General features: G+C 53.1%; 1 protein-coding gene across 3 annotated transcripts in view; it reads left to right on the top strand.

Annotated features, from left to right (window-relative positions):
- Positions 1 to 19,954, top strand: part of ABLIM2 (actin binding LIM protein family member 2) — a 195,310-nt gene extending 175,356 nt beyond the window's left edge. For 2 of the 3 annotated variants that reach the window (XM_073012534.1, XM_037983103.2), the window contains 2 exons: positions 3 to 83; positions 18,182 to 19,954. In XM_073012534.1, coding sequence (XP_072868635.1) covers positions 3 to 83; positions 18,182 to 18,295 — 195 coding nt within the window. In that variant the 3' untranslated portion in view covers positions 18,296 to 19,954. The remainder of the gene's footprint in view (positions 1 to 2; positions 84 to 18,181) is intronic. The other variant, XR_012091644.1, reaches the window with a different exon arrangement.
- The last annotated feature ends 3,353 nt before the right edge of the window (positions 19,955 to 23,307 follow it).

The following is a 23,307-nucleotide window of genomic DNA, read 5'->3' as shown; positions in this document are numbered from 1 at the left end:
AGATCTATCCGTATGACTCCCTCATCGTCACAAACCGAATTCGCGTGAAACTGCCCAAGGACGTGGACCGGACGAGACTGGAGGTAAGTGGGGGGACTGCTGGGGCAGGGGACTCATTTCTCGTGTGAGAGTCTCCGCAAATGCCTCCTCTGTGGTGTCAAGGTCATTGCCCGAGGGGCCACCGTGGGGGACAGTGCAGAGCCTTGCCATGACGCAGAGTCGGGGGCCTACGTTGCCTCAGAGGCCAAACGATATGGTGATGTTCTCCAACCTTGACGACTTTGCAAAGAAGACCACCTTGGTTTGTGGATGGGGCAGGGAAGGCTTTGTAAGAATAATGAGCTCTGGGCTCGGCTCGGTGGCTCACGCCTATAATCCCAGCACTTTCGGAGGCCGAGGCGGGCAGATCACTGGAGGTCAGGAGTTCGAGACCAGCCTGGCCAACATGATGAAACCCCATCTCTACTTAAAATACAAAACTTAGCCGGGCATGGTGGCGGGTGCCTGTTATCCCAGCTACTTGGATGCTGAGGCGGGAGAATCACTTGAACCTGGGAGGCAGAGGTTGCAGTGAGCCAACGTGGTGCCACTCCACTCTAGCCTGGGCAACAGAGAGACTCGGTCTCAAAAACAAAAAACAAAAAAAAAGAAGAAGAATCAGCTCTGCAGTAGGGGCCTGTTCTCTCCTACTGAGACTGAGTAAACTGCCCCAGCTTCCCACCCAACCACATTTACACCCATCTAAAATAACCGGACGTATGCAGAAAGCAAGTGTGTGTTTCAAAACCCCGGTAAGATGTCCGCACAGAGTAGGTGTTTGAATCAGATCTGTTGACTGAGAGAACTGACTTAGTTGAGTAACTACTATGTGCCCAGAGTGGCATGTACAATCCTCCATTACTCCTCACAAGCGCCCTGTGGTGTCCCAGCATCCAGCCGGGGGTTTCATCTCATGAGTCCCGTCGTGAATGTGCTGCTGCCTTTTAGTAGACTCTTGCTAGAGTGAAGGGTCTTGGGGCTCCTGAAGGAAAGGGGACACCCAGCCCCATCCGAGCCCCAAGGCTGGAGAGTGTGTATGACCGCATGTGCACAGGGCCAGCTGCCCGGCCATGCCCCAGCTGCCCACCAGGTAGTGGCTCAGTCCGCTTCCGGGGAGGGAATTGGAGGGGCGTGGACGCAGCTGAGGGGCAGTGGCTCAGTCCGCTGCTGGGGAGGGAGTTGGAGGGGCGTGGATGCAGCTGAGGGGCAGTGGCTCAGTCCGCTGCTTGGGAGGGAGTTGGAGGGGTGTGGATGCAGCTGAGGGGCACTCAGCAGTGCCCTAGTGCTGGTGCCAGAGAGGGGAGTAGGCGCCAGGCTGCTCCTCAGAACGGGAAGTCTGGAAAGGCATTCCAGGCCCAGGGAAGCCCCTGAGCACTGGCAGGGAGCGGGTGCTACAGGCTGTGTCCCCAGATAGGAAGTACGTCCTTACCAGGAACACTGAGCAGGCACCCACTGCCTTGCACTAGCTGGCTGGTGCTCTTGAGCTGTGATTTCCTCACCTCTAAGATGAGGATATTGATTGCACCTGACTGAGCTGCTCTGAAGACGGGAGGCTGCATAAAGGCCCTTGCCCAGGGCCTGGAAAATAGCGTTCCCTCAGTACAGGGCTAGTGGCAGTGAGGGAGAGGACCAGGTCACTGGTGTGACTGTAGCACTGGGAGTGGGTGCATCCATTTTGACCTGTTTGTTGCAAACGATAGGAACTTGACCCAAAGTGACTTAAGCAGAGAAGGAATTTACTGTGTCCATGAAAAGGGTCGAACTGTAAAATACATCAAGAGGTTTCGTCTGAGCCAAATGTGAGTGACCACCCGAGAGGTACAGTCTCGCGAGCTCCTGAGAACACGTGCCCACGGTGGTTGGGTTACCGCTTGGTTTGTATGTTTCAAGGAGATAGAAGACATCAGTCAATACATGTAAGGTACACATTGGTTCGGTCTGGAAAGGTGGGACAGCTCGAGGTAGGGGCTTACAGGTCATAGGTGGATTCAAAGATTTTCTGATTGGCCCTTGGTTGAAAGAGTTAAGTTATTATCTCAAGACCTGGAATCAACAGAAAGGAGCATCTGGGTTAAGATAAGGGGTTGTGGAGACCACGGTTCTTATTACATAAAAGAAGTTTCATAGGTGGCCATCCTTAGAGGCAATAGATGGCAAATGTTTCCTATTCAGACTTTTAAAAGGTCCTAGACTCTCGGCTAATCTCTTCAGGATCAGAAAAAGACCTAGAAAGGGAAAGGGATTCTGGAATGTACATTTCCCCCACTAGAGACAGCTTTGCAGAGTCTTTTTTTTTTTTTTTACTTCGAAACAGAGTCTCACTCTGTTGCTCAGGCTGGAGTGCAGTGGCACAATCTCGGCTCATTGCAAACTCCACCTCCCAGACTCAAGTGATTCTCCTGCCTCAGCCTCCTGAGTTCCTGGGACTAGCAGCACCCACCACCATGCCTGGCTAAGTTTTTTATTTTTTGTAGAGACGGGGTTTCACCATGTTGGCCAGTCTGGTCTCAAACTCCCAACCTCAGGTAATCTGCCCGCCTCTGCTTCCCAAAGTGCTGGGATTACAGGTGTCAGCCACCATGCCTGGCCTGCAGAGCCATTTTAAAATATGCCAAAAAATTTTGGGGTAAAATATTTGTATTTCTTTCAGGGCCTGCTCTCTGTCATGTGATGCTCTACTAGAGTCAGCCTAGAATTTGGTATCTTATTGCTACAGTTTTAAGATCCCTGTTTTAATGTTAATGTTATCAATTGTGCCCGAATTCCGAAGGGAGGAGGGTAGAATGAGACATGTCTGACTTGCCCCCTTTTCCCTTCGTGGCCTGAACTAGGTTTTTAGGTTTCATTGAAATCCCCTTGGCAGAGAGGAGGGGTTCATTCCTCCTCAATCATCAGCTGGCCGCAGGGCTTAGAATTAATTTTTGGCTTACAGCTGACTCTCATGACTGAATGTCTCCTTCAGGTGTGGCTTAATCAAGGGCTCAATTATGTCTCCAGCACCCAGTTTCTTTCTTTCTATCTTTTGACTGCTTTTTCTGTGCTGGCTCTATTAATAGACTTTTACCTCACCTTTCTCAGGTTCTAAATCTGCAGGGAAGAGACCCACATCTTTCTCTCAGCAGTCCTAGAAAAAGCTCCATCTCTGCCCCTGAGTAGGTAATATGACCACCCTTTGATCAGCCAGTTTGGCCCAAGGAATACAACGCCCCAATTGGCCAGGCTTAGCCCTAGGCCCATGCTGGGAGCTAACAGGGCTGCTGACATCACCTGAGCTGGGTGGCATATGTAACACTCCATCTTAGATAATGTGATAGTCTTTCACAGAGACGTGAAGTCTTCCACAGAGAGAGGAAAGAAGGAAGTGAATCTACAATGAAGATGAGTGGTTAAGAGGAAAGAGGTCTTCTCTGGTGCCTTTTGGTCGTTTACAGCATTTTACAAAACAATGTAGGTAAGGAAAAAGACTAATCTGTAATCAGAGAAACAAAGATGACAGCTGCTTAGGTTACAGCTGCCTGTCACATGACTCAGGTCTTGTAATCATATTCTCTTAAGGCTCAAAATATGTTAAATTTCCAACAGCTTAGATTTTGAACAGCAACTTGTTTTCACATTCCTGAAGATGGGGAAGAGAACGCTGGGCCACAGGCAGTGATTGTCTGCCTGTGGGAGGGTGGGAGATGGGGCTGAGGAGGAGGGAGAAGCCACATGGCAAACCCTTGACTGCCTTGGCCAGTCAGTGCGGTCAGTCCCCCAGGGTGTGCCGAGCACCCAGATGGGTAGGGATCGTGCTAGCAAAGGAACCGCAGAGCCAGATAGCACAAGGCCATTTGCGGGGGTGCGGGGGGAGCTGGCAGCTTGTGGGACATTTGAACTTTACCGCACAGAAGAGGAAAGGCCACCCAAAAGTTCTGATGTGTTAAGATGTGCATGGGTCATCAGTAGATGTCATGCGCGTCCATGTGAAGAGACCACCAAACAGGCTTTGTATGAGCAACATGGCTGTTTATTTCACCCAGTTGCAGGCGGGCTGAGTCCCAAAAGAGAGGGAGATAAGTGTGGGGCCGTTTTATAGGATTTGGGTAGGTAAAGGAAAATTACAGTCAAAGGGGGGTTGTTCTCTGGCGGGCAGGAGGGGGGTTACCAGGTGCTCAGTGGGGGAGCCTTTTGAGCCAGGATGAGCCAGGAAAAGGAATTTCACAAGATAATGTCATCGCTTAAGGCAAGGACCAGCCATTTTCACTTCTTTTGTGGTGGAATGTCATCAGTTAAGGTGAGGTAGGGCATTTGCGCTTCTTTTGTGATTCTTCAGTTACTTCAGGCCATCTGGGCATATACGTGCAAGTCACAGGGGATGCGATGGCTTGGCTTGGACTCAGGCCTGACAGTAGGAGGAAGCCAGGCAGCAGGAGCCGGCTAGGAAGCTGGTATGTAGGTCCAGGCAGCGCCAGGTGGGTGGAGAAGCCTAGCATCTGTGCTGAGTGAGCGTGCAGGTGAGGCTGCGAATCCATTGAGTGCGCAGGTGAGACTGCGAATCCAATGAGTGCGCAGGTGAGGCTGCGAATCCAATGAGTGCGCAGGTGAGGCTGCAAATCCAGTGCCACCCACCTCACACGCAGGAGGCGGCCCTGCTATCTCATCCTTGAGTCTCTTGGGTGGCCTCTGCCTACCGTCACATGTGACCATCCCCCAGTGGCCAGAGAAGGCACCTCAAACTGAACTCCAACACCGCTAGCAGCCTGCAGGGATGCATTCTTCAGCTCCTGTTTGTTTCCTTGTGAGTTGCATGGTCAGGTCCCGTCCCAAGCATAAATACTACTGACCGTTGTAAAATGGGTGTCTCCAGTGGGGTGGGTGGTTCACCCGGTCAGGAACTGCCAGGAGGGTTCCTGCTGGTTGTGTGTCTTTGTTCATCAAAGGGCATGTCCCCTCTGGGGACTGTCTCATGGTGCTGGAGTTAATTGCTCTCACCACAAGAGGTGAGCTCAGCCAGCATGTCTGGCAGCTCCTGGCCAGCAGCAGCGTGGAACCAGGGGCCTGTTGGGACTCGCTGCAACCCTCTTGGCACTGTAGTGTGCTTGACAGGACTTCTATTTAACTTTTTTTTGGTAATAATACAACATGAAAATTGTAAAATACACACGGTTAACATTTGTAAATGTATCCTTTTAAAACACCCTCTGGCACCTGGGTAATGGTTTTAATCACTCAGATTTCCAAGAACACACCCAAGGGTGCGACCGTAGTCCTCCCTCCTCAGGATCAGCCAAGCCAGGAGGCAACTGGAAATATTACCACATATGGGGAATGTCCCTCATTCTTCAGCAGCGGCTGCCTGTCTGCCTCAGGCTGGGAGTGGGATGTGAGCCAGAGGGGGCTCAGGAGGGGCCACCTCCCAGCAGGAGAGAAAGGGACCCCTGGTGTTTTTCTTTCGGAGGAAAGAGCTTTATTTTTAATATAAAAACTATTCTTAACTGTCATAGAAGTCCAGAAAAATACAAAGAAGGACATAAACCTCTTAAGGAATTCCCCCACCCAGTCACAGCGGATAACTCAGTGGGAGACATGCCTCTGGAAATCTCTTTTGCACATCATCTCAGAGCTAACTGAATCCTGTTTTGGATCAGGAGGGCTCATACTGTATATCCAGGTTTGACATCCTGCTTTTTGCTTTCAAATTTGACATGGGTATTTCTAGGCCAGTCAGTGACGATCTGCCCTACCTTTTATTTATTTTTATTTATTTATTTATTTATTTATTTTTTTTTTTTTTTTTTTTTTTTTTTTTTTTTTTGAGACAGAGTCTCGCTCTGTCGCCCAGGCTGGAGTGCAGTGGCGCAATCTCAGCTCACTGCAAGCTCCGCCTCCCGGGTTCACGCCATTCTCCTGCCTCAGCCTCCCGAGTAGCTGGGACTACAGGCGCCAGCCACCTCGCCCGGCTAATTTTTTCTATTTTTAGTAGAGACGGGGTTTCAGCATGGTCTCGATCTCCTGACCTTGTGATCCGCCCGCCTCGGCCTCCCAAAGTGCTGGGATTACAGGCGTGAGCCACCGCGCCCGGCTATTTTTATTTATTTTTTGAGACAGAGTCTCCCTCGGTCTCCCAGGCTGGAGTGCAGTGATGCAATCCCAGCTCACTACAGCCTCCGCCTCCTGGGTTCAAGCGATTCTCCTGCCTCAACCTCCCGAGTAGCTGGGACTACAGGCGCACACCACCACACCCTGCTAATTTTTTGTGTTTTTAATAGAGATGGGTTTTCACCATGTTGGCCAGCCTGGTCTCAAACTCCCAACCTCAGGTGATCCGCCCACTTCAGCCTCCCAAAGTGCTAGGATTACAGGCGTGAGCCACCACTCCAGCCTGCCCTACCTTATAAATGGCCATGTGGTGGCCCACTGGGAATGTGGTTCCCACAGGGGATGTGTGTGTGCCTATGTGCTTGCATATGTGTGTGTGTATACTTGTGAGCATGTGTGTTTACATGTGTATATATGTACATATACATGTGGGTATGTGTGTGCACGCATGTGTGCGTATTCATCCATTTTCACACTGCTATAGAGAAATACCGGAGACTGGGTAATTTATAAAAGAAAGAGGTTTAATTCACTCGCAGTTCTGCACGACTGGGGAGACCTCAGGAAACTTACAGTCATGATGGAAGGGGAAGCAAGGCATGTCTTACATGGTGGCAGGACAGAAAGAGAGAGTGCAAAGGAGGAACTGTCAAACACTTACAAAACCATCAGATCTCATGAGAACTCACTCTCATGAGAACAGCATGGGGGAAACTACCCCCAGGACCCAGTCACCTCCCACCAGTCCCTCCCTCCACATGTGGGGATTATGGGGAGTCTAATTTCAGGTGAGATTTGGGTGAGGACACGGCCAAACTATATCAGTGTGTATGTGTGTATGTATGTATGTGGATATGTGTGCATGTGTGTGTATATGGTGTGTATACATGTATGTGTATATGTGTGTACGTGTGTATGTATATATGTGTATACACGTGTGTATGTGTGTATATGCATGTGGATATGCGTGTGTGTATATGGGCGTGCATACATGTATGTGTGTATATGTGTATGTGTGTGCATGTGTGTATACTGTGTATGTGTATATGTGTGTATACGTGTGTGTATATGTGTGTATATGCATGTGGATATGCGTGTGTGTGTGCATGCACGTGTGTGTGTGCATGTGTTGTATGAGTAAGATGAGGGATGACAGGTAGGAAATGAATTCCAGAAAGAACAAAGTACACGTGCAATGGACTTGGGACAGGAGAGAGCCATGGCTGCTGGAGGAAGTATACGAAAGCTGAGGTGTCTGGACCTGAACCCTGATAGGCCCTGCAGGGCCCTGGACCATGTTAAGCAGTTTTTTTTTTTAGTCTAAGAGCAATGGCATTTATGACTAGGTGTGCAATTGAAAACAACCCCTGTGGCTACATGGTGAAGCCCAGATTGGCTGCGTAGAGGCAGGGAGACTGTTTCAGGGCAATTTGGGTCTGGGGCAAAACATGATGTCATCTTCGACACTGGTTGTGGACTGGTGAGTGTGAGAAGTGGATGGATGCAGGTGATCTGTGGGAAGTCGAGGGAGCGGAACTTGGTGATGGGAAAGCACCCCAGGTGTGGCTGCCGGCTGTGTGGGTGGGATGGTGACACCCAGCCAGATGCTCTGTGCCTGTGAGCAGCAGTCAGTCAGTATGACAGTGGGTTTTGCAAAAGAGGGAAATTTTATGCACAAGACTGCTGAGCAAGGAGACTGGAGAACAAATCTCAAACTTGCCTCCCAGAGAATAGGGCCGAGGGAGGAATAAGAAGTGGGTGATCTAAGGCGTGGGAAAGATGACTGGCTGGTGCGGAGGGTGAGGGCATCGGGATTTTGGGTGAACGTGATTGAGCTACATGGTTCTTCATGGGACGTATGTTTAAGAAGAAGACAGTGTTAGCATGATCCAAGAAAGGTGTTTTTGGCCCTCTGAAGTCGGGCATTCGCTCAGGCCTACTTGAAGGGCTCATGGTCTCTACTGGCTTAAAATGGACAAGAGCTAAGTAAGTTCCCAAAAAACAACTTTAAGCAACCATTACTATAGTGATCACACATTAGAGGTGTTATCTGTAAGGGAGCTAGTGGCAATTTAGTGATGTATTGTTTGGCCACATGACTTTTAGCTATATAGGTTAAAAAATTAAGGCGCGAGTGACTAGAAGCAAGCAGGCAGATTAAGTTTGGAGTCCCAATCAGATGTGTCCCTCAGTTTCAAGGGTGGATGGAATGGCCAGCACTTAGTGGAGCAGCACTGCGCAGATGTGATTAACACCCACTGATGGGGCATGGCCAAGGGGACACAGGATACCCAGCCTCCCAGCGGTGAAAGGTGCCACGCAGCACATGGTAGGTGTTGAGTTAGTGTGGATACGTACGGAGGAGTTTGGAGAAGCCATGATCATCCTCTTCCACTCTGAGAGGGCTGTCCTATGGAAGAGGGTCAGACGAATCAGGTGGCGCCAACACGCAGAGCGGGGTTCAGCACACGGAGCTCGTAAGAGGCAGAGCTGAGATTCAAGCTAAGGTGCTGCTGGCAGCCACTGCAACATGCTGTCTTCTGAGTTAATTACAGTGTGGAAAATGCATTTTTTTGAGACAGGGTCTCACTCTGTCATCTAGGGTGAAGTGCAGTGGCACAATCACAGCTCACTATAGCCTCAACCTCCTGAGCTCAAGTGATCCTCCCACCTCAGCCTCCTGAGTAGCTGGGACTACAGGCATGTGCCACCACACCCAGCTAATTTTTCACTTTTTGTAGAGACAGGGTCTTACTATGTTGCCCTGGCTGGTCTTAAATTCCTGGGCTCAAGTGATCCTCCCACCTCGGCCTTCCAAAAGTGCTGGGATTTCAGTCATGAGCCACTGCATTCAGCCTGAAAATGAATTTCTAACCTGTCTTAGGTGCCCCCGACTTCCCGGTACAGACAGGCATTTTGCTCCTTAGATAGGAAAGTGTATCAACCAGGGTTTTACAGAGAAACAGAACCATTAGGTGGATGAATGGTGGGTGGATGGATGGATAGATGGATAAGTGGATGGATGGGTTGGTGGATGGATGGGTAGATGGATGGGTGGGTGGATGGATGGGTGGGTGGATGGATGGGTGGATGGGTGGATGGGTGGGTGGGTGGATGGATGGATGGATGGATAGATGGATGCATAGGTGGGTGGATGGATGGGTTGGTGGATGGGTGGGTAGATGGATGGGTAGGTGGATGGGTGGATGGATGGGTGGGTGGATGGATGGGTGGGTAGATGGATGGGTGGGTGGATGGATAGGTGGGTGAATGGATGGGTGGATGGGTGGGTGGGTGGATGGATGGATGGATGGATAGATGAATGGAGGAGTGGATGGATGGATTGGTGGATGGGTGGATGGGTAGGTGGGTAGGTGATTGATGGGTGGATGAATGCATGGGTGGACAGATGAATGGATTAATGGATGGATAGATGCATGAGTAGATGGATGGGTGGATGGATGAGTGGGTGGATGGGTGGGTGGATGGGTGGGTAGATGGATGGGTAGGTGGATGGGTGGATGGATGGGTGGGTGGATGGATGGGTGGGTAGATGGATGGGTGGGTGGATGGATAGGTGGGTGAATGGATGGGTGGATGGGTGGGTGGGTGGATGGATGGATGGATGGATAGATGAATGGAGGAGTGGATGGATGGATTGGTGGATGGGTGGATGGGTAGGTGGGTAGGTGATTGATGGGTGGATGAATGCATGGGTGGACAGATGAATGGATTAATGGATGGATAGATGCATGAGTAGATGGATGGGTGGATGGATGAGTGGGTGGATGGGTTGGTGGATGGGTGGGTAGATGGATGGGTAGGTGGATGGGTGGATGGATGGGTGGGTGGATGGATGGGTGGGTAGATGGATGGGTGGGTGGATGGATAGGTGGGTGAATGGATGGGTGGATGGGTGGGTGGGTGGATGGATGGATGGATGGATAGATGAATGGAGGAGTGGATGGATGGATTGGTGGATGGGTGGATGGGTAGGTGGGTAGGTGATTGATGGGTGGATGAATGCATGGGTGGACAGATGAATGGATTAATGGATGGATAGATGCATGAGTAGATGGATGGGTGGATGGATGAGTGGGTGGATGGGTGGGTGGATGGGTGGGTAGGTGGATGGGTGGGTGAATGGGTGGGTGGGTGGATGAGTGGGTGGATGGGTGGGTGGGAGGGTGGGTGGATGGACTGGTGGATGGGTGGGTGGGTGGGTGTATGGATGGGTGGGTGGATGAGTGTGGATGGATGGATGGATGGATGGATGGATGGATGGATGGATGGAGGAGTGAATGGATTGGTGGATTGGTGGATGGGTGGATTGCATGAGTAGGTGGATCGGTGGCTGCGTGGGTGGGTGGATGGATGGATGGATGGATGGATAGATAGATAGATAGATAGATAGATAGATAGATAGATAGATAGCCACAGCCATATACTAAGAAATTTATTTTAAGAACTTGGCCCACACAATTGTGCAGGCTGGCAATTCTGCAATGTGAAGGGCAAGCCAGCAAGCCAGGGACTCAGGCAGGAGTCAATATTCCAGGCTGGACTTCTTTGGGAAACCTCAGTATTTACTCTTCAGGATGTCAACAGACTACGTGAGGCTCCTGCATTCTTGAGGGCAATCTCCTTTTCTTGCAGTCAGCTGACTGTCAGTGTGAGCTGCATCTACAGCTCACTTTCACAGCAGCATCTAGACTAGCGTATGACCAAACAACCGGGCCCCACAGCCCAGCCACGTCAACACGTACAATTCAGCTGTCTCAGAACGCAAGGTGAATGGGTAGAAAGGGACTTCTTGTCTGGCCTGAGGCCCTCCTGGGTCTGTGGCTCGAGGATTCGCACTCTGAGACCTTTCTGCTTGCTTGGCGGGGCAGGGCAGAGCAGGAAAACAACGCCATAACCACAGGAGCTTTTGTAAATTGCATACTTAGTCATAAATGCCATTGCTCTTAGGCTAAAAACCAAACTGCTTAACACAGTCCAGGGCCCTGCAGCGCCTATCCTGTCCTCACCTTTCCCAGCTCAGGTCAGACACCTCAGCTTTCTTCTTTTTTTTTGAGACGTAGTCTTGCTCTGTCACCCAGGTGCTGGAGTACAGTGGCACAATCTCAGCTTACTACAACCTCCACCTCCCTGGTTCCAGTGATTCACCTGCCTCACCCTCCCGGGTAGCTGGGACTACAGGCATGTACCACCATGCCCGGCTAATTTTTGTATTTTTAGTGGAGACGAGGTTTTGCCATGTTGGCCAGGCTGGTCCCGAACTCCTGATCCACCCGCCTCAGCCTCCCAAACCGCTGGGATTACAGGCGTGAGCCACCATGCCCAGTCGACACCTCAGCTTTCTTATGCTTCCCCCAGCAGCCAAGGTTCCTCCTGCCCCAGGCCTTTGCACACACACTTTATTCTTCCTGGAATTCATTTCCTACCTGCCATCCCTCACCCTACACACACATATACACACACACACACACACACATACACACACACACACATATACACACACACACACACACACACATATACACACACACATATACACACACATACACACACACACATACACACACACACATACACACAGACACATACACACACACATACACACACACATACACATACACACACACACACATACACACACATACACACACACACATACACACACACATACACACACACATATACACACACACACATACACACATACACACAGACACATACACACACACATACACACACACATACACATATACACACATACACACACACACATACACACACACATATATACACACACACATACACACACACACATATACACACACACACATATACACACACACATACACACACACACATATATACACACACACACACACACATATACACACACGCATACACACACACACACACATGCACACACACACATACACACAGACACATACACACACACACACATACACACACACATACACATATACACACACATACACACACACACACACACACAGAGCAAGGGGAGCAGCCCATTGCTGGAGTCCTGTGGTTTCTTGAACTGTCCTCTTACAGGCCCTGAGGCCAAATGCACACCAGGGTTTGCTCAAGCAGTGAGAGCTCAAACTGTTGGAATGTGCCTGAAAAATAAGGGCCCCACAGTGAAAGAGTATCTCCTTTGTTTAAACTCATCCAACTGGTCTGAGGAGAGGGTGTGTCCTGGTAGACTGAGGGTGACAATAGGAGGTTTGGAGCCACATGTGTGTGTCTGAGAGATAGGTTTGCACCAGAATCCCGGACCTTAGGTCCTCCCTGGCCAAGACAAGGAAGAGCAACACAAGCAGAACTGTGTGGCTGGGAGAAAGTGTCGGGAATCAGGAGAGTGGCCGGCAGACGCCAAATGCAGGGGCCTCGTAGGCCAGGACAGTGGTGGGGGAGCCCCGTGGTGCCACAGCAGAGAGCAGGACAGGCAGTGGAAGCTGGAGGTGTTGGAGGCAGCGCTGCAGAGGGGAGCCCAGATTTAGATTCACAGAGGTAGACAAGACATCTTGTCCCTCAGTGAGGATGGGACAGTGCTGTGAGCAGACAGGCCTGTGCTCACCCTCATGGTGCTGAGAGCCAGAGAAGGTCAGCACTGACTCAGCCTTGAGGGACACAGCATGGCCCCAGGGCCTGCTTGGTGAGCGCAATCCAGGAGGGCCTCCAGGAGGAGGAAACACTTGAGTCAGGACCAGTAGGATGAGGAAGAACTGCCAGTGAATGGGAGAGGGAGCACTGCATGGTGCTTCCCCTGGGGTTCCACAGCACACCGTGGAGCAGAGGAGCGGAGGAGAGGTGTGCAAGGCTGTGGAGGGGGCAGGGTCCTGGGGCCACCTGACAGCCATGACATTTCCCTGCTAAGCCACTGTCCCCTCTCTGCCCCATAGGCTGTGGGAGAGGTCCCGGGGTGTGGAGGGAGAGCTCGCCTGGAGGGACAGTGGCCACCATCATTATGACAGTGATGTCACTGTAGGTCCTGCAGGGACCTCCTGCTGGGAGGGCTGGAACTTTGGGGCCTGGGCCCGGCTTAAGTGAGACTCACCCCTGTATGCAGGGCCTCCTTGTGCAGGCCAAGGCAGCATGAGCTGGTGGGATGTACCACGGAGCCCAAGCCTTGGGAGAAAAGTGGCCCCTTGCTGGCCCTGGGGGCTAGGACCTGAGGCCCAGCCAGTCAGCCAGCCCTGTGCTGGTACGGGGGGTAGCTGTGACTGGTGGGCTGTGTGGAGGAAGGAGGTGTCAGAGAGGTCCCTCCCAGGGGCCTCTGAGATGGGTGGGGTCAGGGAGCTGGGAGTACCCTGAGGGGACTTAGGGCTGGAGATTGGTGGGGGAGTTGGCCGGGACAACCTGTGCCTGCTGGAGTGGAGGTGGCACAGGTCCCTGAGGCTTCACAGCAAACCTGAGATGGCCCTGGAGGTCCAGGTGGGAGGCAGGAAGTAAGGGTGGAGGAAAGGTCAAGCCACCTAGCCTGGCTCCCAAGTCTGGCTCTGCCACTTCTTGGCTATGTGACCTTGGGCAAGTCATACAACCTCTCTGAGCCTGGGCTTCCTGAGGCAGTCCTCCTGCCAGGCTGCAAAAACGCCTCCCTGCAGGATGTTCCCTGGGGAAACCAGTGCACCTCAGCAGTGAGGCCGCCCCACCCTCTGCAGAGACACCCACCCCAGGCTTGCTTCCTTCCAGCTGTGCTTGGCCTGCGCAGGCCCTGCGGGTGAGGTGCACTCCTGCAGGGCCTTCAGGAACCTGGGGCCAGAGGAGCTGGCTTGAGGCCAGAAAGCTGGCCCGGCCTCTGGGGTCAACTGGGCCTCACCCATCCTGCCTGCCCTGGCAGACCTATGGAGAAAGCCTCCCTGCCTCTGGCCGAGTGAGATTGAATGCCAGGTCTGCAGCTGGCCACAGGGTGGGGACTTTTGAGCCCTTCTCACCCACGAGGCAGTGGAGACTCAGCCAGGTGAGGTGTGACACTCAGAATCCCATAGCTGGAGCCCAGAGTGATGAACAGACCCCCTGCTGGGGACCGCCCCTTATGTGACCCTCACCCAGCCTTCCAGATACCCAGGCAACCAAGTTCTGTTCTCACGCTGCAGACAGAAAACAGGACTGGAGTCTGGGGAGAGGTGGTCCCTGCCAGCCCCCTAGACCCCTGATCCCAAGTCCTGGGCCCTGTAGGCCACAAACAAGTGACCCAGCCCAGCCCACGTGCTCAGGACACCCCTGGCCCCTCCCTGTTGCTATGGTCTGCCAAACCAGGCTGCTCCCCGGGGCCTCTGGTGATGCAGTGTCCCGGTCCCAGTGCCGCACTCCCAGAGAAGGTAACCATTCACAGCAACTTCAGAAGCCGCCCAGGTGCTCCCTCCAACACCTCAGCCACACCACCCCTCCACCGCCCCTCACAGTCATCCCCAAGGGTACCTCTGCTTCCCACACCCACCTCCCAACACCCTGCCAGCCTTCCTGCTTGCCTGCCAGCTCCAAGTCTTCCTCGAATCGCCCTCCCCAGAGGCTCCCACAGCCTGGAGCCCATGGTATCATCCTCACACCTGCCCTTCTCTCCTTCCCCAGCATGTGGGGCATGACTGCCCACCGTCTGCTCCCTCTCCATTTCTCCCTCCTCCAGCAAAGACCTGACCCCAGCTAAACCCAAGAGACCGTTCACTCACCAGTCTTCCTCCCTGTAAATACGCAATTGCAGATGGCATGGGGCACTGCCCAGCTATCCTGCCACACCACCCCCCTGACACCTTCTCTCTGCCCGCCAGCACCTTTGTGCCCCTCCCCTAGACTCCCCCAGCAGGAAGCAGGAATGTGGCCACAGGGAGGCCTGCCCCAGGCGCCAGCACTGAACTCTCCTCACCCTTCGCCCTTCGGTGTCAGCCTCCGGTCCTTTACATATTTACTTGTGTGTCAGTTCACCACCCCAGCCTACCCCTGCCAGGGGCCTTATGTCTCTGGTTTTCCATGTCTGGAACAAGGTCTGTTATCACTAGGTCTTGGTTAAAGCTAGAAATGATTTTCCTTTTTCGTTCCTTTGATCTCATTTGTCTTGATTGTTCCACCGTAATTCAGAAGATGGTGATTTGGTTCCTGTAAGTGCAGGGCTGCTATCTTAAATGACACATTGAGTGTCTTAAATGTCTTAAGAGACACGGTCTGAAATGACAATTCTAAGTTTCCGTGGACTGGCTGATGGATTTCTCAGCACCACGAAACCCTGATCTCAGCACCATGCAAGTGGCTCATTTCTGGCAAACACCGGGATTCTTTTCCTCTTTGCAAACTCGAGATAGCAGCAGGCGGCTGAGGGCCTCTTCTTGGTGGACTTGCTGGATATACTGTGTGTGGGGGGGTGGGGGGGGGTGTATGTGTGTGTATGAGATACAGAGAGAGACAGAGAGAGAGAGAGAGAGAGACTGACTCTGGGCCCAGATTCAACTAAAACATGGCATTCTGGAGGATTTCCTGAGTCCCTCCTCCAGATCACCCCAACTACTGGGGCTCCAAAATCCAGTGCATACCTCACAGATTTGGTGATTTGTGTGAAATGCATGAATGGCAATGGTTTACACTTTTCATAGTTGACCAGATGTCTCCACTTCCATTTTCTCTTTTGCTAATCACAGTGATTCTAATATAGCACTTGAGTTTTTTGTTTGTTTGTTTTTTGAGACAGGGTCTCACTATGTCACCCAGGTTTGAAGTGCAGTGGTGTGATCATAGCTCACTGCAGCCTCGACCCCCTGGGCTCAAGAGATCCTCCCACCTCAGCCTCCTTAGTGGCTGGGACTCTAGGTACATGCTGGCGCACCCGGCTAATTTCTATAATTTTTGTAGAGATGGGGTCTCGCCATATTACCCAGGCTGATCTCAAACTCCTGAGCTCAAGTGATCTGCCCGCCTTGGCCTCCCAAAGTGCCAAGATTACAGGTGTGAGCTACCATGCCCATCCAAATTGACCATTTTAACTATTTTATTTTATTTTATTTATTTTTTGGAGATGGAGTCTTACTCTGTCACCCAAGCTGGAGTGCAGTGGTGTGATCTCAGCTCACTGCAACCTCTACCTCCTGAGTTCAAGCGATTCTCCTGCCTCAGCCTCCCGAGTAGCTGGGATTACAGGCATGCACCACCATACCTGGCTAATTTTTGTATTTTTAGTAGAGATGGAGTTTCGCCATATCGGCCAGGCCGGTCTTGAACTCCTGACCTAAGGTGATCCACCTACCTCAGCCTCCCAAAGCGCTGGGATTACAGGTGTGAGCTGCCACCCCCCGGCCCATTTTAACCATTTTAAAGTGTGCCATTCAGTACCGTTCACTGCATTCACAACATTGTGCCACCAGCCCTACTCTCCAGCTCCAGAACATTCCAGCTCCAGAACGTTTTCTTCACCACAAGAGGAAATCCCATACCCATTAAACAGTCCCTCCCCATTCCTCTCTCCCCCAGTCCCTGGCCACCATGAATCCATGCTCTGTCTCTATGGACTTGCCTGTTCTGGATATTTCAGAGAAGTAGAATCGTACATTATGTGGTCTTGGTGTCTGGCTTCCTTCACGGAGCCAGCAAGCATGTTTGGGGCTTGTCCATGCTGTGGCATGTGTTGGAACTTCACAGCCTTTTAAGGCTGAAGGGTATTCCGTCACATGGACATGCCACATTCTGTGTATCTATTCGTCTATTGATGGACACCTGGCTTGTTTCCATGTTGCAGTGATTTTGAGTAATGCTGCTAGGAAGGTGGGCGACCATCATCTGTCTGAGTCCCTGTTTTCCATTCCTCTGGGTGTCCGTCCAAGAGTGGATGGCTGGGGCATATGATAACTGTGTGGAACGTGTCACAGAACTGTGGAGACTGCTCCCACATGGCTGCACTGAAGCCGTACTTTTCAGAGGGCAGCAGACAGGGATTCCGGGCAGAGCCTGGCCTCTTCCTGCCACTAGCCTTCTCCAGCCTCCTTCCAGTTCCTCCTCTCAGCCCCGCCCAAGCGAGGCAAGGGAAGCATCCCTGTGTATGGAAAGCCCCAGGCTCCCTGGAAAGGCTCCTCCTGGGAGGGGACGCGTGAGCCCGCTCTGAGGGATGTGGGGTTTCTCAGAGCCTGCTGAGGAAGACAGGCAGGAGAGTAGGGGTTGCAGACCCTGCAAGGCAGAGCTAGAAGGCAGGTGGCTGCTTGGCGAGGAGCTCCACAGAGCTTGCGGTGGCTGAGGTCATACTAACACATGCGGCCAGCACCCACAGGTACAGTCCACAGCCAGTGCTGACCTATGTCCACGCCTTCCTCCCCACAGCTCCAGATGTGGGCTCTGGGGGACCTCATTACGTAGATGAGCAGACTGGGGGTCCAAGGGCTAACTCACTCCTATGGCATCCCAGAAGCACTGGCATCCATGCCCTGACCACCAAGCTGTGTGCCTCTCCACGGTGACCCCAGACAAGAAGCTGGGCTCAGAGAGGCCTAACAACTCTCTCACACTCACACACCAGGGCCTTCCGGTGGAGGGAGGGTTTGTGCCCGGGCCTGGGCCTTGCCTGGCGTCGTTGCTCACTGTCCACACCCCAGCCTCCTGGGCTGTGAAGTCCAGGGAGTTAAACCCTTCACCTCCTGCTCTCAGATGGCAGCTATGGCCACTCACTGAAGTAACGAATATGACTGCCGAAGGAAATCTGTAAAAGCTCAGACATCTGCGGGCAGGTAGGGGTCCTGATCCAGGATGTGTTAATGAACTCGGTCTGCAGCAGCAGATGCCTTTGTAGGAGTCACAAGCGGAAGGTTCTGGCTCCAGCTCCATCACTGGGTGCTGCGTGTTCCCTGTGTGTCCCTGACAGGGTCACCGTCCCTGAGCTCAGTTCTTTCACTGCAGAGAGGGTGCCAGGAACCGCCAGGAGGCCGGGCACACTGAGGGTCACCCCGTCCTCAATGCAATCCTGCCCCTGCATTGTTTGGCGGCAGCACACGGCCCAACGGTGTCCCTTGCTGCGTGCTAACTGGTCCCTTCTGTTCTGCCTTTTTGTTTGAAGAGACACTTGTCACCCGAGGAGTTCCAGGAAGTGTTTGGGATGAGCATCGAGGAGTTTGACCGCCTGGCCCTCTGGAAGAGGAATGACCTTAAGAAGAAAGCCCTGCTGTTCTGACAGCTGCCAGCCTGCCCCGCCGGTGTGTGCCGGGCGCCGAGGCGAGGGGTCCCTGGCGAGCACTGCGCACACCCCTCCCGCATACCTTGCTCTGGCTTCTCTGTGTCGATGGGGTGGGCGGGAGGGGGTCCCCCAGCAGGTGCAGCCCCTGTGCCTGCCGGCGACGCTCCTGCCCGTAGTTTAGGGCCGAGACGGCTAGCTTCACACCACCCTTCCCCGCTGTGGCTTGGTGTCAGGCAGAGGCTGCAGAGTGGCTGTGTCGGGCATTAGACGGAGCACACAGGTGGCTGCAGCCCAGTCCACCTTCCCAGCATCCTCGAGGTGCCCTGGCCCTGGTGCTAGGCACGTGGGGGACAGAGGTGGCTGGGACGTGAGCTGTGAGACTTCTTGATGACAGGTGCTGACACCATTGTTGGGGGTGGGCACACGGCCCTTCGGAGCCTAGGCAGCCTGGCCTCACGGGCAGACTCGCAGACAGGGCAGGGAGCGTCCGGGACAGTGCCAAGAGTGGGGTGTGTGATTTCTGCAGGCGTCTGTGATGGGTCTCTTTAGGGACAAAGGCCAACGAGGGACAAGACAGGGCACCTTCCGCCAGCGCCCCTCCGTGTGCTGCGTTCCTCTTCCAGATCACCCCCTAGATGCCTACACAATATCTTTAAAGTAACACAGAAGTTTTTATTTTATTAAAAAGTATAGCCTACTTACACGCGAGATGACATATATAGAGTTTAATTTTACAGTCCCTCCGCAGGGGAGCGGCCTCCAGCCTTATCCTCCACCGCTCGGATCTGTGTGGTTTCCGTCAGTTCTCGGTGTGGTCCTCATACGCAGAGCTCCCTGTCTGGTTTCTTTTTTTCTTTTCTTCTTTTTCTTGTCACACAAGTAACCTTAAAGACAGACCCCTCTAAATAACGCTTTGTAAACACACGTGAAGTAGAGCCACCACTGTTCTCCTTGCGGTTATTTTTCCAAATCTTGGAGAGAAAACATCCTCCTCTGACGGCCAAAGCCCCAGAATCAAGGGTTTCCACGTACCTGGCCTGATACCCGACGCAGCTCTTGGTGCACCATCCTTGTGCTGCGGCTGGCGGTGTCTTAGCCTGAAACAGAAACCCCACCCGCCCCAGGAGTGATGTGCTCCCTGAAACAGACAACCACACGCTGTTGGGGAGAGAAGGATGGAGATGGGATGGAGATACGGCTCTTCTCCTCTTCGAAGCCAGCAGGGCATCCTGGAGCAGGAGGCTGGCCAGGCTCCCCAAGCGAAGGCGTTGGTGTCTGTCATTAGGCGTGCGTTAGGGTGCAGCGCCAACCGTCACAGGATGCGGATAAGCGTGCTGAGAGGTGGATGAAACACCAAAGTCTGTTTCCCCGTCCGCAGTGGGTGTTGCCTCTTTGTGTGTGTCCTGATGTTCCTGCCTGTGAGTTGGCCTTACTCCGCTTCCTTAGTGCCCATGACATGCCAAGTCCCGTTTCGCACTCGGCTTCTTACCCGCCCGGCTCGGCTAGGGACGGGGAGTTTTTAGCACCTAATATGCTTCCTGCCATTGAGCAATCTGAGCCTGAGCAACTGGAAACCCCCATTTCTCATTAGTGCAATGTCACGTCTGATCCCAGGAAGCCTGGAAAATAAAAGACGATGCATTATAACTTGCGGAAGTACAAGACCACTTGTTATGAACTTGTGTGATTTGAAAGGCAAGGCCCCTTCTGCAAGTAGTGCTTGGGGAGGGCACCCGTTCCAGGCATAGCGCTGGGTGTGTTCACGGGGCAAGCGAGGCCTTGGGGAGGGGCCAAGTGTTCCCACTGGACATTCCCCAGAGGCAGCTTGCACAGATACATTCCTGGGCCCTCACCAGGGCCAGGCCCTCTGCTGATGGCAGTGATGAGGGAAACCTGATACACACCTGCCCCGGAGGTTGGGGAGACAAGGATAGCAAGGCTGATCGCTGCTCTGTGGAGCTGGCCCCAGGGAGGTCCCAAATACACCACCAGGTCAGGGGAAGCTTTCTAGACAAGATGCTGCCCAAACTAAGTCTTGGCAAATGGGAGATAAGGGAATAAACACTCCCCAATAAGGGAAAGGCATTCTGGGCAGCTGGAACAACAGTAGCGGAGGCGCTGAGGCTAGACACAGCCTCCCAAGTTCTGGAAATTTTGGTGGCTGGTTATGGCTGAACACAGGGCCAAGGAAAAGGGTGGAAGGAAAGAGACTGGAGGCAGGGCTCCCACATGGGATTAAACAGTGCCCTGCTGGGATTAAACATCTTATCATCTCTAATCTTATTCCAATAACATTCATGATTCTTTCTAACTTTCAGTCTTCCCCACAAAAGCTTGTCCATACACACAACCTGCCACCACCGTCTACCCAGTTACACACTCAGAAATCAGCATTGTCCTCAGTTTCTTACCCCGGGCCCAAGGACAACTGTCCACAAGCCCTGGTAAGTGCCGCCTCCCAAGCATCGGCCTACAGCTCTCCACCTGCACTGACGTCCGCAGTGGGACATGCTGAGAACAGGAGGTGGCACTCTGACCCATGACCCTAGACACAGGAATAAGCCTGGTCTGGCCCTGGCAGCCAGGACATGCAGGCACCCTGGCCACACTCAGGCCCCTCCCCTGCTACAGCTCAGCCTTCCTCTGCCGTCTGCTCCCACACTTGCCCCTGAGCAAATTGTGTCCACCCAACGCCAGAGTGATGCTTTGAAAACATCAGTCAGATCACACCAAGCTCCCAGCGGCCTTCTTCTGCGGCTTCAAGAGCCAGGCCTTATGTGACCCCCACTTGCCATTCCCGTCCACCCCTCCGCCCCTGAGTTTGTCCCCATGGTCACAGTCCCAAACGGTGGCTCTCTCTGAGTTCTTCAGACACCAAGCCTGCCGGTTTTCACCCACGATCTCCCTCCTGGGGGAGCTCTGCTTCTTCCTTCTCAACACAGGGTCCCTCCCTTCCTTCTCAGTTCAACTCAGAATCTCCCCCCTCAGACAGGGCCCTCCGCTGACTTTCCAAATTGCCACCTATTCCGACGATGTTCCTCACGGTACCTCCTCATGCGCTCTGTGTGTCAGCAGTTTCTTCTATTTTATCTTATTTTATTTTATTTATGTATGTATTTATTTGAGACCGAGTCTCACTCTGTCACCCAGGCTTGAGTGCAATGGCGTGATCTCAGCTCACTGCAACCTCCACCTCCCGGGTTCAAACGATTCTCCTGCCTCAGCCTCCCGAGTAGCTGGGATTACAGGCGTGCCTCACCACACCTGGCTAATTTTTTGTATTTTTTAGTAGAGACGGGGTTTCACCGTGTTAGCCAGGATGGTCTTGATCTCCTGACCTTGTGATCCGCCCTCCTCGGCCTCCCAAAGTGCTGGGATTACAGACGTGAGCCACCGCGCCCGGCCCACAGTTTCTTCTTTCTCGCTTTCTTGACCATTTCCGTCCATCACACCCTAAGCCCGAGAGGGCTGACGACTTTGTAACCGTGCTCTATGAACTGGGAATGTCTTTGGAGTATTTCCTAGCAAGACTGGAGCCCGTCTGGTTTCTGTGCTTTCCCCAAAGAGTCTCATCCCACTGCCCGTGATGACGAGGACTTTCTACATCCGCACTGTCCAACACGCCAGCCACCAGCACTTGAAATGCAGCCGATGTGAGTGGAACTGAGATTTCAATGTAACTCTTTTAGAGTTCAGGAGCTACATGTGGCTACTGGCTGTGTGCTAGACAGTGCAGTGCCCTGAGGATTAGAAACTGCTGCTGCCCTAAGCTTAGACGTGCATGTCCACAGGCCCTGGGATCTGTCACTCTCGTCTCGCAACGAGTGTTCATTGGTGCCTGGTCTATAGGATCCATTGAGAATGCACTTGCCGAGCATGCATCTGTGCCTGGCACTGCCCTGGGTGCAGGGGTATGCTTGGCACAGTTCTTGCCCTCCAGACTCATGACGTCTGCCATCTGAACCTCAGAGCGCCAGGTTCTAAGCCGGTTTGGCTCAGTCTTCCATGCCAGTCTTCGTGTCTGCCAGTGGCACCAACCTTCCCAAATCAGCACCACCCTGGGCCTGTGTGAGGAACTCCCAGGAGAGATGGGCAGGGCGACATCGGTGCCTGCAGGGCCTCCGTCCTCAGCCCTTCTCCCCAGGGCAGCTGTGTGCATTCCAAGCTACTTAAATCGGAACCCAAAGCTTCAGAATTCACTGCAGCCATGCGAGAGAACGTGACAATCTCACACAGGTCTTAGTGTTCAGTTGAAAAGTGACACTTGTCACCTCTAGTGGTTGGAACTAGTCACATGACCCTGCCCAGCTGCAAAAGGGTCTAGGGAGCACAGGCGTTCGTCTGTCTGAGAAGAGGGAGGATGAGAACCGGGAGCAAGCCTTACCAACTACAGCCCAGGCTACACGGGTGTCTTCTCTTCCCCAAGTCCAAGCCCCAGTGCCTTCGGTGGCTCTTGGTGGGAACTCACTTGGAGCCCTCCCCTGCCCTGGCCACCATCCTCTCTGGGTGAGCCATTCGCTCATTCATCCACACAGATCTGCCTGCTGGCTCCAGCCTGGACCCCATACCCACCGAGTCTCTGCCATGTGCAGTGACCCCCCCGGAGGGCTTTCACCCACAGAGCACCATGTTCTCCTATGTGACCTGCTGTCCCCAGCCCAGGTGATCAGACCAAGGATGGCCCCTGAGCCATCTGCAGAGTGAAGCCCTAGTGGCCCAGGGCAACGGCTGTGCCCCATGGAGAGACTTTGCTCTGCTTGGACATTGATCTACTCAATCCGAAGCTCTCCCAGGGAGGTCATGAAATAGGGAGTTGATGGGGGGTGGGCAAAGCAGGGAACACTCAACCAGGAGCCTGAGCCAGCAGAGGCCATGGGTAAAGAGATGGGGAGAGAGACGCTGGCCAGGAGAGGAGGAAGAGGGGGAGGGGGACCCCAGAGGGCACTGGGGCTGGCAGAGTCTGGTGGACTTTGCTGACCACTTGGGCTGCACTTAAGCCCACCCTGCCT

This window comes from Chlorocebus sabaeus, chromosome 27 (assembly GCF_047675955.1).
Source record: "Chlorocebus sabaeus isolate Y175 chromosome 27, mChlSab1.0.hap1, whole genome shotgun sequence".
Lineage (NCBI taxonomy): Eukaryota > Metazoa > Chordata > Mammalia > Primates > Cercopithecidae > Chlorocebus > Chlorocebus sabaeus.
This window is presented reverse-complemented; position numbering and strand designations above follow the sequence as displayed.